The sequence below is a fragment of the Adiantum capillus-veneris genome, chromosome 1 (genome assembly GCF_014529385.1).
Source record: "Adiantum capillus-veneris isolate H3 chromosome 1, ASM1452938v2, whole genome shotgun sequence".
NCBI classification, from domain to species: Eukaryota; Viridiplantae; Streptophyta; class Polypodiopsida; order Polypodiales; family Pteridaceae; genus Adiantum; species Adiantum capillus-veneris.
The window spans coordinates 3,066,870-3,085,051 of NC_140931.1; the positions used below are offsets into that span (position 1 = coordinate 3,066,870).

At 47.0% G+C, this 18,182-nt stretch overlaps 1 protein-coding gene across 5 annotated transcripts in view; it reads left to right on the plus strand.

Annotated features, from left to right (window-relative positions):
• Positions 1 to 17,167, plus strand: part of EMB2423 (telomere length regulation TEL2 family protein) — a 79,335-nt gene extending 62,168 nt beyond the window's left edge. For 3 of the 5 annotated variants that reach the window (XM_086513696.1, XM_086513709.1, XM_086513712.1), the window contains 5 exons: positions 7,016 to 7,114; positions 15,103 to 15,572; positions 15,696 to 16,480; positions 16,561 to 16,759; positions 16,837 to 17,167. In XM_086513696.1, coding sequence (XP_086369822.1) covers positions 7,016 to 7,114; positions 15,103 to 15,572; positions 15,696 to 16,480; positions 16,561 to 16,759; positions 16,837 to 16,971 — 1,688 coding nt within the window. In that variant the 3' untranslated portion in view covers positions 16,972 to 17,167. Of the gene's footprint in view, positions 1 to 7,015; positions 7,115 to 15,102; positions 15,573 to 15,695; positions 16,481 to 16,560; positions 16,760 to 16,836 lie in introns of those variants that run through there. The other 2 variants (XM_086513700.1, XM_086513703.1) reach the window with 2 other exon arrangements.
• Positions 17,168 to 18,182: the final 1,015 nt, after the last annotated feature.

Consider the following 18,182-nt stretch of genomic DNA (forward strand, 5'->3'; position numbering starts at 1 on the left):
TCGTCTACTGAGGGTCCCCATACCTGAACTCCATAGAGCATAGCTGGAGTCAGTAGAGTGTCAAAGAGCCATAGCTTTGTTCGCGGTTCCTGAAACTGAACCTGCGAACACATCCTCTCCAGTCCTCCCAAAGCTGCATATGCTCTCGTCAGTCTAGTCTCTGATGCTCTCCTTAGTGACAACACCGGTCCACTGAATACTACCCCAAGATAGGTATATGCATCTGTGTACTCCACAGTCTCCTGGCCATACATAAATGTGGGTGCCGACCTCCTGACCCATTGTGGTGTGGTGTTGAACACCATAACCTTGGTTTTTCCCAGATTGACCGACAATCCACTGTCACGAGCAAATGTATGTAGAGCATCCAAATAAGGCTGCATCCCCTCTGGGGAGTCTGAAATCAGCACAATATCATCAGCATATAGTAACAGCGGAATCCATGTCCCTGTTAGCTGAGCCCCCCCCGTCTCCCTGCCGCTCTACATAGTCTGAAAACTCATCCACATACATCCCAAAAAGAGTTGGGGATAGTGGGCATCCTTGCTTTACTCCAATAGTGCAGTGGACTATGTCAGACATTCCCTCAGTGGTGCGTACCCGTCCCATCATTGTCCTGTATAGAGCCAGAATACCCCATATCAGCTCTGTAGGCACACCCATGTCCTGTAGTTTGTGTATAAGTCTGGCTCTCGGCATTGTGTCAAAAGCTTTGCGGAAATCCACAAAGCTACAATAGATTCTCTTGCCATGGTGTCTACCCTCCTCAATAATAGCTCTGAGTGTTAGAATCTGGTCAACAGTGGAGAAACCTCTCTTGAAACCTGCTTGCCCTGGTGCTCTTATTCCCTCTCGCTCTGCCCATCTACTTAGCTCCTGCTCAAGGGCGGATGCATACAACCTAGCTAATGTGTGGCCAACCATGATGGTGCGATAATTCGCGGGAATCATGGGATCTCCTGACTTGAAAATAGGCACAATCGTAGACATACTCCAGGTCTCCGGGAAGCCTTCATACATGGCTCGATTAAACATCATAGCTAGGAGCTCTGCAAGCATATCCCTGGCATGGATGAAGTGCTCTGCTACCAGACCATCATGATCATGCGCTCTCCTTGTCTTCATCCTGTCAATGGCTTTCCTTACCCTCTCGGCAGTAAAGAAAGAACATGTCTCTGGGCATGTCTCTAGTGGGTCCGGCAGAGGTGGTTGCCCTGATGCTGTGTAGAGAGATGTGGCATATTCCCCCCATGTCTCAGTGGAGGTGACCGCGGGTGGTGGTGAATGCTCGTGGAATAGCCTCCATGCTTCACGTGAGTCCTGACTTATAAATACCTGATATAGATCCCGCTCTAGCTGAGATAGATAGGCCCTTTTCTTTCGTCGCACTAGGTGGCGAAAGATAATCCGTGACTGTCGCTGTGTGGTAATACCCGTGAGCACTTCCCTCTGTAGTTTGATCCTCGTCTCTTTTCACTCCTCATCATACCAACTGTTCTGGGGCATGTTCCCAGATTGTCTCCGTGTGGGCTGGCTGTGGGGGTATGCCTCTGATGCTGCATCATGGAGCGTCTCTGTCAAAATCTGAGTGAGTTCATCTAGCGGCCGTCCCAGCTCCTGGGTGCATAGCTGCCTGTATATCTCATCCGTATACACAGAATCCGTCTCCCTCATGAAGGTATACCGAGTGTGTATGGGGACCCCACCTAATGGAGCTGTGCTGAACTGAAAGGTCAGGGTGAAAGACACGATAGCATGATCAACTGCTACTCCAACTGGCCTAGTGCCCACCATGAAATCCTGAAAGAATGGGATGAGACCTGGCTGGGCCATAACATAATCCACTGTGCTTGCACCATGTCGGTGTGGAAAGCAAGTAAAACCTCCAGCTGTCGAAAATCTTTGTAGGCCATTCACAATGGCCAATCTGTGTGCGGTTCCCATATCTATCAAGTATCTACCATACTCAGTGTATTCCTCATCTTGTGATAGTCTGGATAGACCCATCTCTGTGACGTCCAGCTCCCTGAGCATCCCTTCGGAAGTATCATAAAATATTGTCTGGTGGTGGGTAGTCCTAGCATTGAAATCCCCTAGTATGATAATGTCATTATTCTTGGAAAACTCCCATATGTCATTATCCAAAATAGCAAAGGGGGATTGTCCTCTAGGTTATGCATATACTGACGTACTAGGAGGAAAGTAACAAATAGCAATGTAGAGGTATCTACCCGTCTCTGCCCTGAGCCTCACCCACATGTACCTAGCCTGTTCATCCTTGCGTGCTATATATATCATTGGCTGCAGTTCCTCCCTGAATAGGACTGCCACTCCCCCTGAGCCCTGTCCTCGATGCTCCAATCTGGTCTCTTGTCTGCAGGCTGTCTCCCATCTATATCCACTCACCTGTGGCATGGATTGTCCCGGTGCTTGATGCGTCTCAGAGTAGAAAATGATGTCCCTCCCCATAAAGCTATCCTCAAAGGCCCCTACATCAAGACGGAGTGACCCGTTACAATTCCAGGTTGCCATCTTTAGTGTGGTCCCATAGGTCTCGCACCGTCATGCGGGGCGTCACTCCAATATCACCACCTTTCCATCCCTGTAAAAGGCAATCTTCCCCTTTTCCCTTGGTGCTCTTATTTCCGGCATTACTTCTTGCATGTGAGCAATCTGCGAGAGGGTGAGGTCATCTCCAAGAAAGATGCCCGTCTTCTTTAGAGTCGCTCTCTTCTTCAAGAAGTCTTTCTTCGCTTCCATGGAGGGCAAGCGGAGAATGAGTGCCCTTTCCTTCGAGGTTTCTCCGTTGCTCCCACTTTTCTTAGTGCCCACTCTCCAAGCCCTTGTATGCGTCTGCTCGTTGACCCCCACCAAGGTCATGAGTTCTTTCACCTCTTTGTCTACATTATCTTGGTCTCTGAGGCCACATACCCTTACGTGTAAGGCCCGCACACGTCTCCTTTGCTCCTCTTCGAGTGTCAGGTTGATGATGGTTGGTGTGGGGTGGGAGTTATTTCCTTGCCTTTCCCTTTCTTGACAATCTCGATCCATTTTTCGGCCTTTTCTGCTTTCTGCTGGGTCTTTGTGATGACATCTACCCACGAGGTCGTCATTTCTTTTTGTTGCTCCCCACCTTCTTTGATGGCCCGTACTTGTTCCTTGATCGTGTTAAGCTCTTCAATGACAAGAGGGTTGAAGTTCTCCCTCTTCGAGGACATTCTGCGATTGCACCTCTGCAAGCTCTTTCTTGAGTAGTGCGATTTCCTCATCTTGGGCCTTCACGCGATCTTCGAGTGTACGTATCGTGTTTTCCTGTGCTGCCACGCGTGCGTCGAGGCCGTTAATAGTACCTAAGAGGTGGCGGTTGATCTTGCAGATGGACTCGCTTAGTTCTTCTTTGCATTTTTGGATGGCATCCTCCACCGGGTCATCCTTGCTATTCGGCTTTCTCATGATTGAGAGGCCGCGACAAAGGGTGGGGGGGGGGAGAGGGGGTACCGGAGAGAGGAAGAGTCGCGGTTTCCCCCCCCCCCCCCCCCTCTCTCTACGCGGACAGAGTCACGGGTTTTCTCTCTCTACGCCCTTTTTTTTTCTCTCTCTCTCTCTCTACGCGAGTAGACCTATTCTCTCTCTATGCTCTCAGATTTTCTCTCTCTACGTATTCTCTCTCTACCCCTCAAATCCATCCACTCTCTCTCTACGCTAGGAAAGACCACTCTCTCTCTACGCTACAACTCCCTCCTCTCTCTACGCTCGTGCAAAAGGGGCCATTCTCTCTCTACGCGGGGGGCAGGTTGCAGAGCGCGCGAGGGCGGGTGCAGAACAGCGCGAGCAAGGGGGTGGGGGGGAGGACAGACGAGAGAGAGAGAGAGAGAGAGAGAGAGAGAGAGAGAGAGAGAGAGAGAGAGAGAGAGAGAGAGAGAGAGAGAGAGAGAGAGAGAGAGAGAGAGAGAGAGAGAGAGAGAGAAATGAAATGAAATGATAAAAACGAAATGATAAATTAACGTCTTCAAAAGGCCCAAATGACCTATGAGACCAAGATGTTACAACATAGTGAACCTGATACCATATCTGGAATCATAAAGAATTGAAACAAAAATACAACTACTACAAACTGGGACTGTACGGATGTGCCAGCTAATACAAAAGGTGCCCAGTACAATGTGTAGTACAATGAGAGAAGAAGGGGAAGGGGGGGGGGGGGGCTTTGGGAGGGGGTAAGATATGGTAGAGATCCATCCTCATCTGCACTCTGGACGTCGAGAAAGTATGGCTCGAATCCTCTGCTGTAGTCTCCGTCAATACTGTGTAGCTCCTCTCCTCAATCGCGGTCGTCTAGATCTCCCTAGCTCCAATGCTCGGTCTATGAGAATGCCAGTAGTGGTAGTCACGTAGTCTGTTTATAAGTTTGGCTCTTAGCACTGTGTCAAAAGCTTTGCAGAAATCCACAAAGCTACAATAGATACCCTACCATGGTATCTACCCTTCTCAATAATAGCTTTGAGTGCCAGAATCTAGTCAAAAGTGGAGAAACCTCTCCTGAACCGTGCCTACCTTGATGTCTGTATGCCTTCTCTCTCAGCCCATCTACTCAACTCCTGCTGAAGAATAGATGCAGACAACCTAGCCAATGTGTGACCAACCATGATGGTGCGATAATTCCTGGGAAGCATGGGATCTCATGACTTGAAGATAGGCAAAATTGTGGACATACTCCAAGTCTTAGGAAAACCCTCATACATGGCTCGATTAAACATCATAGCAAGAGGCTCTGCAAGCATATCTCTGGCATGAATGAAGTGCTCTGCTACCAAACCATCATGATCGTGTGCTCTCCCTGTCTTCATCCTATCAGTGGCTTCCTTTACCCTCTTAGCAGTAAAGAAAGTACGTCTAGTGGGTCAGGCAAGGGTGGCTGCCCTGACGCTGTGTATAGAGATGTGGCATATTCCCCCCATGTCTCTATGGAGGTGATGGCGGTGGTGGTGATTGCTAACCTCTATGCCTCGTGTGAATCCTGACTTATAAGTAGTTGGTACAGATCCCGCTCTAACTGAGATAGGTAGGCCCTCTTCTTTCGTCGCACAAGGCGGCGAAAGATAGTCCGTGACTGTCTATGTTTGGTGATACCCATGAGCACCTCTCTCTATAGTTTGATCCTCGTCTCTCTACACTCATCACACCTGCTGTTCTATGGCATGCTCCTAGATCGTCTCCGTGTTAGGCTGATTGTGGGGATATTCCTCCGATGTTGCATCATGAAGCGTCTCTGTCAGTATATGAGTGAGCTCATCTAATGACCACCCTGGTTGCTTATACAGAGTCCGTCTCCCTTGTGAAAGTATACCGAGTGTGTGTGGAGACCTCTCCTAATGGAGCTGAATTGAATTGAAACGTGAGAGTGAAAGACAAGATAGCATGATCAATTGCTACTCCAGCTGGTCTGGGGCACACCATGAAATCATGAAAGGATGGAATGAGACCTGATTGGGCCATGACATAATCTACTGTACTAGCACCATGTCAATGTGGAAAGCAAGTAAAACCTCCAGTTGCTGGGAATTTCTATAGGCCATTCAAAATAGCCAATCCATGCGCAGTCCCCATGTCTATGAGGTATCCTCCATACTCAGTGTGCTCCTCATCCAGTGAGAGTCTAGATAGGCCCATCTCTGTGACATCAAGCTCCCTCAGCATCTCCTCTGAAGTATCATGGAATATTGTCTGGTGATGGGCAGTCCGAGCATTGAAGTCCGCCCGGATGATAATGTCACCATTCTTGGAGAACTCCCATATGTCATCATCCAAAATAGAAAAGGGAGACTGTCCTCTAGGTGATGCATACACTGACATACTAGGAGGAAAATAACAAATAGCAATGTGGAGATATCTGTCTGTCTCTGCCCTCAGTTTCACCCACATGTACCTAGCATGCTCATCCCTGCGGGCTATATGTATCAATAGATGCAACTCCTCTCTAAATAAAACTGCCACTCCTCTTGAGCCCCGTCCTCTATGCTCTGATCAAGTCTCGTGTCCGCAAGCTGTCTTCCATGTGTATCTGCTAAGATGTGGCATGGACTGCCCAAGGGCCTGATGTGTCTCAGAGTAAAAGATGATGTCCCTCCCAATGAAACTATCCTCAAAGGCACCTACATCAAGGCGTAGAGATCCATTACAATTCCAAGTAGCAACTTTGAGTGTGGTCCCATAGGTCTCGCGCCGTCATGCGGAGCGCCTCTCCATAATAACCACTCTTCCATCTCTATAGGCGGCCAATTTCCCTTTCTCTCGAGCTGTCCTTAGTTCGGGCATAATTTTGTTTATATGGGCAAGTTGTGAGAGTGTAAGGTCATCCCCAAGAAATATCCCCGTTTTCTTTAGTGTAGGACGCCTCTTCAAGAAGTCCTTCGCTTTCATGGAGGGTAAACAATGATCAATGCTCTCTCCTTTGAAGTCTCCCCATTTCCTTCTCTCTTCTTCCCCACCCTCCATGCCTTTGTGTGAGTAACCTCACTACCCATCATGAAAAGAAGTTCCTTGACTTCCCCCTCCACATCATCACAGTCTTTTAGACCAGATACTTGTACATGTAAAGCTCTAGTCTTCCTCTTTTTCTAAGGTCATGTTGATGATCGTGGGAGTGGGGATGGTTGTTGTTTCTTTTCCTTTCCCTTTCTTGGCGACTTCTATCCATTTCTCGGCCTCATCCACCTTCTTTTGTGTCTTCGTGATCACATCCACCCAGGAGGACGTTTTTGCCTCAAATTGCTTCTCTTCCTCCTTGATATATATATATATATATATATATATATATATATATATATATATATATATATAGAGAGAGAGAGAGAGAGAGAGAGAGAGAGAGAGAGAGAGAGAGAGAGAGAGAGAGAGAGAGTTTTTCATCAATGCATCAAAGTTCTATTTTAAGAGCTCGTTTTGTTGTAGTAGGGTACTCATTTTGAGTAGTGAGGCTGTTAACATTTATGTTTCATCTGTGACTTCCTTGAAGACATGACTGCAGCAATATGCTTGTCATTGAGTGTTATGACCAAAGAGGACCTCGAGAACTCTCAAGATTTTCTAAGATTATTGCTTCAAGGAATTAGCCGTAAGTCAGACTAAATATCTCAATGTGTGCATGATAAACATTTAAGAAGCTTAGGAATGCCAGTTGCTCTGCTACCATCCAACTTACTTTTGTGCGTGCTGAAATTCTGTGAAATGATGTTTATGATCTGGCTTTTGGTGTTTTTTTTGGGCAATTTATTTTCTTGATAGAACCATCGTTAGGTACAGCTAATTTTCTTGTAACAAGTAACAGAAAGACTTGCCAGCAAGGATTTGAGCCAATAGATAAGAGAGAGGACAATGGGCTTGTCAAGTAAGGTTTCAGGTTTTAGCTTATAGAATGGTGTGGCAGAGATTAACTTAGTGGTTTTTCTCTATAAAATAGCTGTCATCTGAAAAGTTGTGTGGAAGAAGGTTTAAGAGTCATCAACAAATAATTTGTAAGAAAAATGGATGGAGCTATTTAAACATTCTGAGTTTCTATATAGATGAAGTCTTACAGCAACCTATTGTAGCAAGGCTGCAATGTCACTTGCATAGGACAGGAAGTTACAATTACAGTTGTTCTTGGGTTCACACTGGATGGACTCGTCTGGGCAGTGACATGTGGCAGAGACACGGGTGGTACTAGGTAGTCTAGTGAACACCATGGCCAGTTCACCACCACCACAGCGCGGAGATAGACGTAGCTGGACTGTCGGGGATATTTTGCTAGCTGTTGGTGGCTCTTTATGATTGTGTATATGTGTAGTCTTGAGATCTATCTACGTTCTATGGTCTAGCATCTTGAGTCTTGTGTTTTGTGTCTAGCACCGCACCTGCACTCTCGCTGCACATTGGAGCCTCGACACCCCCATTGTACTTGTGAGTCCTAGGCTTGGAGGTGAGTCTGCTGCCAGCCAAAGTCTGTACTCGTTCCCTGAGTTAGTCGAGTTCCATTGAGTTCCGAGTTTGTTGTTGTGTTAGTTCCATTGTTCTACCGTGTTTTCTTCTGTTGGAGTGAGGTTTCATGCATATGGCACTAAGGAGCACCCACAATAGAGAGCACGACACACTTTTCCTGCTACAGGTGCTCTCATTTTTGGCACGCCCAGCAGGACCTCAACTGAAGTCTCACTCCACTGAGCATTCATGGTCGAGGAGCTAGCTGGTGCAACCCCTCGCCTGGTCTAGTCTGCCGGTCTAGTCAAGCTTGCTCTAGTCCACCTTCGCTCTCAACCAGCTTGGTCTAGTCCACCTTCACTCTTGTCTAGCTTGGTCTAGTCCATCTTCGCCTCGTCTAGCTTGATCTAGCTGGTCTAGTCTCTCACCCTTGTCTAGGTGGAGTGGTCTAGCCTAGTCTAGCCTGGTCAAGTGGGTCTAGACTATCCAGTAACAAGGATCTTTGTGCCCAGAGCTTGGGTGGGTCTGATGCTACTGCATGACACATACAAGGCAGTCTAAAGATCAAGCAAGCTCCCTAAGGAGTCATTTGCAATACTACCACAGGAAATGTCGGCCTTTCGTGTAGAGTAGAAGTCCCCCCCCCCCCCCCCCCCCAGGAAACTCCCTCAACCCTCAACCAGCTCCTCACCACCTTGGTCACCTTCCCCAATACACTTTCCACCAACAGTGTTACAGCAAGCTCCTGAGCAACAGGCTCCTAAGCAAGCAGCAATGGAGGAGCTGACAAGCATTCTGGTTGAGGTGAACATAAAGTTTCCAAATTTCAAAGGACTCTCCACAGAGGATGCAGACGATCATGCTAGGACATTGGCGTCCCTCTACAGGGGTCGTGACCTAAACAGAGAATACGCCTGCCTACCTAAGACTCTTCGTGTCAACCTTGGATGGCTTAGCAGATGAATGGTACTGTCAGTTTGTTGAGAACCACTTTACAACTTGGGACACTTTTAAGGCAACAATTATGTGAAGCTTTCAGGCCAGGTGATTCTCAAGAGAAAGTCTTGGATGAGTTGGCAAATTTGGTGCTCCAACCTGATGAGACATTTGCAAAATTCATTACAAGAACAAAGTCTCTGGTGGCCAAGCTTCCCCAACAACCAAGAGAATTCATGGTCAAAAGGTGGGTGGAGAAAGCTCTCTCAATAGAAGTGCGGATACTCTTCGACCTGAAGCATCTGTAGAGGAGTTTGTCACAGCCGCTACCAGAATTGAGGGGGCAAGACAGTTATTCAAGGACTCCCCCCAGGTAGAGTCCGCCTCAGTCCTCATGGAAAGCGTCTCTGACCCCTTGATTTCTTTATGCAGGGAACTTGAAGCACTGAAATTACAATGAGCTCTCCAAGAGGAGAGGTCCTTTTCTCTTAGACATGTCCCCACATCAATAAGCTTTGGATCAAATCAAGAGAGAGCTAGAAGACCTTCGGGCTCAGCGGGAGTCTGGGGATGTGGTCTGGTGTAGCTCATGTCGCTCTCTAGGGCATCCTCCACACGAATGCCCTCTTTGACCTTATTGCCACCTATGTGAAAAATCTGGACATGAATACAAGGATTGCTACTACCTAAAGGGATTGCAGAAACTACAATAAAGTCTTGCTCTTACTCTTCAACAAGGGTTGGCACCTGCATCCATCATGGTTTCCCCCTATGGCCATCAAAACTACATGGCACCTTTGCTGATTGCACCTTCTATGCAAGGTATGCAAAGCACTTTTCCATCCCAGAGCTATTATCATGCTACTGCTCCCTAAGCCCCTCAGAGCTTCTACACCTCAGCCTGCACCTCCATATAGTAGGATCAGAGACCACCTTGTTCCTTGAATCACCCATCCAATTGGTCCGTTTTGTGCTACAGATGTGGGGAATATGGGCATTACCAAAGCCAGAAGGGTCTCCTCCTTGCCATCAATGTCCTGAGGCTAAGGATCACTATTGTAAGGATTGTCCCAAACAACACGCACCCACATCTTGGAGTCCAAGTCAAAGCCATTGAATTGACATTTCCCAAAAACAATCTGATAACAGTTAGCACCATCCCTCAACCGTCACCTTCTACTCATGTGGTGACCCCTCAGGATCAGTTCCAACAGATAGAGGAGCCCACTAGTGTCCTCACTCTGGCTCAGAGGGCAGCCCTCGGTCTTAGCCTTAGAGGAAGTTCCACTCTTCCACCCACTATCTCACGAGGGAATACCCCTCTTCCAGCAGTCGACAAACCATCCCCTAGTGCCAAGAGACGATCTTCATCTCTGCTCTCCAATATAGATGGGGCTTTCTTAGAAGCAGTTGTGCTGACCTACAACAGATCAAGGTACCAGAGAAGGCACTAGTACAAAAAGAAAAGCCTACAACAGGAAATATCTTGAAGAACACCTTCCAACAAGTATCGCTCTATGACATGCTTTGGCTAGATGCGGCTTTTCGAAGTGACACCCTTGCCGTTATTCAGTTTACCCCGGAGTAGGTCCTAGTGGCGAGTACCTCCCAGTGCAACCATCAGAGTCCTATATGATATCCTACTCGGCGGCTCCCCTCACTAATTATAGAGGCCCTCGTCTCACTGTATCCGTCTTGGGGTGGCAATCCTTAGGCGTGATAGTGGATGGTAGATCTGGCATCAACCTGATTCTTGAGTTCACTATGCTGGCATTGGGTCTCCAGCTTACTAGGCCCATCCCTTTCATAGTGACTTTGGTGGCTAACTAGAGGACTGTCTACCCCTTGGGCGTAGTAGACAAGTGCCTCTGTAGGTACAAGACTTCACCTTCAGCTTGGATTTTGTTGTGGTTCGCCTTCCCGAGGTCGAGGGTGGCTTTCCCTTGCTCATGGGTAGACCATGGCTGCGGCACACCAAAGCATGCCATGTGGATCCATACTCATGGCTCCCCAATGACACCTATCTGCCTTGAAGGGCCCATGGATCCAGTGGTGCATCCTAATCCTTTGTCAGTGGAGTTGAACCCCGAACTAGAACACCCTACCTCTGTGACGGATCAGAGGAAGACTTGCTTGAGTGGTTGGAAGCTACGAAGTCTATGCCTTGTTATGTGGTTTCTATTCAATCTTTGCCCGAGGATACCACATCTGCCCTTGTCGTTACAGAAGTTGGCTCTAGTGTGCTGCCTAGCCCAAAAGCAAGGGTCAAGGTGAAACTGGCCCGTAGGGCGGTAGACTTTGGCTCTCACCCGAAACTTTACTTTAGACTTTAGGACACAGAGAAACTTTGCAAATAAAAACTTGTAATGGGAATTGACACTTCAAACACACACGGCTTGGAAGCTAGAGCGCTACCAGGCAAATGCTGAGACCTGTTGGCCCCAAAGACTGGCGCCCCTTTCGGTATTTCTTTATTGTTATTGTTCACCTATCTCTCACCAAGCTGTCCAAACCTGTCCATGGCTGTAATTGCGAGTTTTTGACCCAATTTCGCCAGCATAACGGCGCAAAACCCTGTGTAGGTCAAAAGTACACATCAAGGACACTTTCCCTTGTGGTTAGGAAGATGCTTTTTAGTGAGCTGCAGGTCAATTTCAGCGTGCTGTAATTCCCTGTTTTAACACTGTCAGGTGCCCAAAGCCCTGTTTAAGCATCCCGAGGCTTTCCCGAGGCTCCCTTGACGTTGTTCTGTAGTTTAAGTGCGAAACCCTAAACCTGCATAAAAACACAGCAGGCTGTAATTTTCTGTTTTGGATCGTTTTGGGCGGAGCGAATATGTCTACGCATGTCTCTGGTGCTCCCGCACACATGGGACAAGTTTTCACGTGAGAAAACTCTCCGTTTTCTCAATCCTTTGTGATGGAACTGTGCATACTTGTGGGGGACTAGCAATTAGCTAATCCGGTTCCTGTACAGAAGGCTCTTGCCTTGGCAAACACGCATAAAACCCCAGAACTGTACATGGTCATCTGAGGAGCCCAACTAGTGGGGCATTACCATATGTGCCAAAGGGAGAGAGAGATACGCAAGAGCAAATAGTCGCGCGACATAGAGCAAGGGAGAAGGCAAGCTTTCCATGAAAGCTGTGATTACCTACACCCACTACTCACACACACCCATTGTAGTCACACTGAAGTGCAAAATCAGCCCCTCTCAAAAAATGGGCCAGACTTGGCAAGTGCATCTGTAACCGCCATGTGTCCCTTATGCCTCTTTTGAGTTAATTTCCTAGTACCCACCAACTTATAAGTGTAGCGAGGGGGCCGAAATGACTTTGAGCTGAGCCTAGACACCCTTTTACTGCTCGGATTCCAATGCCGACTGGCTCGACCATCTCGTGGCGACTTGGCCTTCCCAACTACCGTGAAACTATCGGCCGTTGGCCATTTCACACTTGCCACGCAATGTCCGGCCATTTGTGACTTCAAAAAGAGGGTCCCAAAAACTAAATAAAAATCATCGAAAATAGACCAACAACTAAGGTTAGTAGTTGCCATGTCCTCGTGACAATAATTAGCAATTGACACGTCCTCGTGACACAAAGTCATGGCAGTTGATGACTCAGATGCTCCTACTGTGGAGGCCTATGTGCTTGGTGAGCCTATCAAGGACCATAGAAGGGGAAAGAAATATCCTTTATAGGAGTTCACCCAATCCTCAATCTCCACCTCCACCTCCTTTGTGTCGGACTCTCCCACCAAGCCAAAGCTCTCCTCTGTGTCTGATGAACTACCCTTCGACAAGCTTCCACAAGGATGGTTACAAGAATATGCTGATTTCAATATTGATCAAACACCAGCTCATCATGTCTCTATGCTCCAAGAAGCGACCTCTCCACCTACAAAGAAATCTTCAATAGTCAACTTGGGCAACTCTAACAAGCCCCATCCCGTTCTTTCGGTTGCATGGATGCGGGATCATCCAGTGCTACTAGACCAGGTTCCTACCGCTTCCTAGCATATGTTGAGCAAATAATCATATTTGTTGTGGCCTATGTTCCAGAAGAGAAGATTCGCATCTTTCGAATTGATAAGAAGAGTCGAGCATTGTTGATTTTGCAAAACATTGGCTTGTAAAACTTCTGGCATGACCAGTGATTGTACGGCTCGCAGATCCTACTGTGTGGAATCTTCATAGGAGATTGCTTGCAAGGGCCACAAAGGGCATGTTTCTTTCAAATCTTGAACAGATTGTTCTATGATCTCACTACATAACGAGGCTAGACTTGACATTTCTAGCACTGTGGCCTTACCACATGAGGATTTTGCTCAGTGTCCCCATTTGGCCCTCCCCTAGTCCCTACCCACCCCCTACTCGCCCCTACCCTCTCTCCCCTTGCCTCTACCCACCCGTCTCTCTCTCTCTCTCTCTCTCTCTCTCTCTCTCTCTCTCTCTCTCTCTCTCTCTCCACCCCCCTCGCCCCTACCCTCTCCACCCCCCCCCCCCCCCCCCCCCCCCCCCCCCCCCCCCCCCCCCCCCCCCCTCCCAACCCTCTCTTTCCTCGCCCCTACCCATGCCCTTGCCCCCCACCCCACCCCACCCCCCAACCCCCACCCCCTCGCCCTACTCCCCACCTTCCCCGCCCCTACCCCACCGTGTATTTGCCTCTCCACTCCATACAAAATCCTCACCATGCTTTGGCGAGTATGGCTCAACATTTATTGTGGATATGAGGCTCCTTTAAATTATATTGGTGTACTCGTAGTTTTCAGTGTTTTCTCTCACCGAGACAGTGAGTGATTTTGTGGCGGGCACCCTGTAGTAGGGCTACAGTGTCACTTGCACAAGACAGGCAATTACAGTTACAGTTGGTCTTGGGTTCACACTAGATGGGCTCTCGCCTGGGCAGTGACACGGGTGGTGGTCTAGTGGACAACGTGGCTAGTTCACCACCACCACAGTTCGGAGATAGATGTAGCTGGATTGTCAAGGATATTTTGCTAGCCGTTGGTGGCTCTTTATGATTGTATATATGCGTAGTCTTGAGATCCATCTACTCTCTATGGTCTCGTGTTTTGTGTCTAGCATTGCACCTCAGCACTCTCCCTACACATTGGAGCCTCGACACCCCCGTTCGACCTATGAGTCGTGGGCTTGGAGGTTTCCCTGTGTTAGTCGAGTTCCATTGAGTTCTAAGTCTATTGTGTCTTGAGTGTTTGTTCTATTGTGTTTTCTTCTGTTGGAGTGTGGTTTTGCGCATATCGCACTGAGGACCACCCACAATAGAGAGCACGACACACTTTTCCTACTACACCTATGTGAAACCATGTGATCCCAGTGCCAGTGCATGTGCAAGATGGGTACTCCTATAGTTCTTGCTCGTAGACACCATTATGGTTATCTTATTTCAAAATGACAGGTGTGAATTGGACTGCTTTGTGGGACAAGGAGATTTTGCAAATTCCTTTTTTTTAAATGGTTGCAATGACATAGTGATGCTAGAGCGTGCAATGTAACCGAACATAAGATTGTTTGGCACTATTGGCTCCAGTGGGTCTGACCTCTTCACATTTTTACTGCCCAGCATGGCTGGATGATGTCTCATTGTGCAATCACAATAATAAAATCTGCAAGGGATGAAGCTCTTAGGCAGGAAAAGACTGGCAGAATAGAGGAATAAGGAAAATCAAAGTTGATCAGGAAAAGGATTGGGAGCATAGTATCTAATGTACATTACATTTCGTACTTCTGTATGTGTTTGAGTATGAAATGGTAATACAAGAATGATTCAGCCAAGGACTGGATCATGCACAAATCCAGCTGTTTACTTTTCTCCACCAAAAGATCAGCAAGCCCAGATAAATAGTGCAAATGTGCACACATGGAGCCAGGACGTTTGAAGATAAGTTTTCAATCCAAAAAGGACTAGTATGAAACTTCGTGTGAAGCGGAGCATCACATGCCTGGAAAGATGTTCCAGAAGAGTGTGAGGCTGACTATGATTGGCAGCGGCATGTTTTTAAACTTCAAAGACACCTTTCTTGTAAGCATGCAGCGTCCTGCGGCTAAATAGAAAATTTATGATATCTTATTTCTCGTGGGCTGCTTGAGACTGCAAGTTCTGATGTGATGTTTCCCCTGATTTGTTCTTATCAAATGTGCAGATCATCAAGATTTGACTTCTGAACGAAGTTTTCTTTCTTCAATCAGGTAGGCTAGAGAGTCCTGTGCAACTGGTTCGTTTAATGGCAAAGAAAGTAGCTCTTGCATTTTCCCTTGTGGTTGACCCAGCAAACCCTTTGCTTCTTGACGAGGATGATAAAGTTGAAGATTTAGCTGACTGGGAAGTGCTTGATACATACGGATCAAGCACAGTTACGGAAGACAATTTTGATGTGAGAAATGAGGGCAAAAGCAAGTCTGCTGACACAGTAAATGGAACCAAAAAAGTAAAGAAAGATAAGGGTGTATCGGAAGCATATGATCCGGATGAAGTTGTTGATCTTCGAGCATACCGGTTTTCAGATGATGATGGTTCAGATGAAAGTGATTCAGAAAGTGAGTGCTCACTTAAGCCTTATGATCTTTCTGATGATGAGTCGGATCTTTACAAAGGCAAATATCCCGCCCAACTGAGGGATTGTTCAGCAGACTTGAGAAAGGGCGATCAACCAGACGTTGTAGGTTTTCCTTAAGATATTAGCTGTACCTTCTATGAATTTTATAACATTTAATTTCAAGACTCTGCCTAGTGTTCTAAAGTTTCGTGCACTTATGTGTTAACAAGCAAGAAATGCTGACAGGTGGAAAAAGCTCTTGAAGTGGTAGAGAAGCTTGTAAGAGCAGTGCCTGAGGAACTGGAAAATGCCGCACCGGACTTAGCGCATGCACTCATACATGTTCGTTGTAGCGATGTTGCGGTTGAAGGGCAGGAGTCGTCAGCAGAAAAGAGAAGATATGATGCTCTTGTTGCGTTGTTAGCATGTGCGCCTTTGTCTGTGGAGGTTTTTACACAGACACTCTATTCTCCTCATGTGGATGTTAGTCAGAGGATCTTGATTCTGGACGTCATGTCAGATGCAGCTAGAGAAATTGCTTTGTCAGATGCAGATAGGTCTGAAGCTTTGTCACCAAACTGGCATCAAATCACAGAAATCGATAAAACATGGTACGGTCCAGGCGGTTACACACGTATTGGAGCGGGCCCATGGAAAGAGGTTTCTGAACGTAATGCCATGGTGAGTCTAACCCACAAATTTGAGAGAGAGCTTCCACTACGACAAGAGAGCTCACAAGCTTTGGGCAAGTCTAGACGATGGGGTCATCGCTCTATGCAAATACGGAGAGAGCAGCATAGCCAAGCTAGGCACAACTCCAGGAAGAACAACTTCGTTGCATACGCCCCTTCTTTCATGTTACCAGTCATGCGGGACTATGACAAGCAACAGCATGGTGTGGACCTCATTGGAAGGGATTTTATTGTCTTGGGAAGGCTTATTTGCATGCTAGGTGTATGCATGGAGTGTGTCTCATTGCACCCAGAAGCATGCATTCTAGCAGGAGGTCTTTTGAGTATGTTGAGATCCAAGTGAGGAACTTTCTTTTTGTCCATAAGGAACTCGTGTTTTCAAAACCCTTCGTTGTGATGGTTGTATTTTGTTGCAACAGGCACATTTCAGGTCATCCTGAGGTTTACGTGCGTAGAGCTACATTATATGCGGTTTCTCGAGTCATGATTTCGCTGCACCCTTCACATGTAAAGAATGCTATCAGTGGAGGAGATGTCGAAATCGGAACTGGTCTTGAGTGGATTCGCAGGTGGGCCATTGAAGTGGCTGAAAATGACACCGACCAAGAATGCTCCTCGGTGAGTCATCATGTTTTACAAATACCAGTAGCATGACTATCGAAGGCTTACAAGTTTCTTCCATCTCTGTGCTGCAGATGGCTATGGCTTGTCTTCACATACACTCGGAGCTTGTCTTGCAAGCATCAAGATTGGCTGAGCCACAGCATGCAGTTGGAGGCAACAGTTTGTCTTATAAATATGACAATTCCCACAGGATCTCTCTTTTCTGACGGTTCTCTTGGAGATTGTATACTTCACTAACTGCAAGAACTTGGCTTTGCAGCAAGGGTTCAGCCACAGAGCTCCTAGAAATACGCTAAAATTGAATAGGCATACTGTTCCCCTTGCAGAGCTAGTAAATATAAGGTATCTTTGCTTACTTTAACTTTGGTAAACTTGAAAGACTTGAAGTATTCTTTGTGAGCTTGTCCACAGGAGCACATTCTCTTTTCTGCGGGTTTTTTTTTTCTCCGTCTATTGTGATAGAGGTCTATCTCGTATGCGCTCGATGCAGAGCCTCTCGTGCAACCGACTTGCTGGAGACGGTAGACAAGCGTCTTCCTGATCTACTCTCGCTGTGTATTAGAGCAGTCCATTGCCTGCTTGTTATATCTCTCTCTCTCTCTCTCTCTCTCTCTCTCTCTCTCTCGTAGCCATGGACGGGTTTACTGTCTACCCTCAGCGTCTGTGGTTGATCCCTACAACAGCGTTCTGTCTACCCATGTTGCTGTTGCCGACCCTCCCCTCTCGAAAGCGAAATACGCACAACTTGAATATGTCATCGCTAGGTTTCAAAGGAAGCACTTCGAAGATATAGGACAGCGACACGTAGAGAGTGGAGCGAAGGAAAATGCTGTGTATGCTTTGGAGTATGACGTGAAGAAAATGCAGCTGTTGCAACCACCAGGGAAAGGCAACTGTGACAAGAGGAGGCCGACGGGTGCACGGGGCAAGGCACGAGAGCAGCACAGGCATAGGGTGGTGCAGCCAAGGGGTCGTAGCGAGGGTAGAGCTTTCTGGAGTGTTGACGTGGAAAGGGGATATTCGAGGGTATCTCGCTTATTAATATGATTTCTTTTTAGATTTAGATAGATATTTCAATGGTGTCAAGAGGGGGCAGAAAAGAAACCATATCAGGGTGTTGCAAATGCAAAAAGTTGACAAAATGTAGATCACCGAAACGCCTCTCAATCTAAATAGGGTCAGGATAAAAAGTCACACGTGATAAATCTTCTAGTAAGCATTGAGCTTATACATCTCACATGACAAAGTTGCAAATGTCACAATTGTACTAACCACAACTAAGATCATGCATAGAACATTTGTCATCCACAAATTTGACTTTAAGACCAAGTTTTACAAGAGTAAAAATAGCCAAAAGTTTCATCTAGATTCTATATACGTGTTAAGCATCAACAAGTCTAAAAGCACTACCACTTGT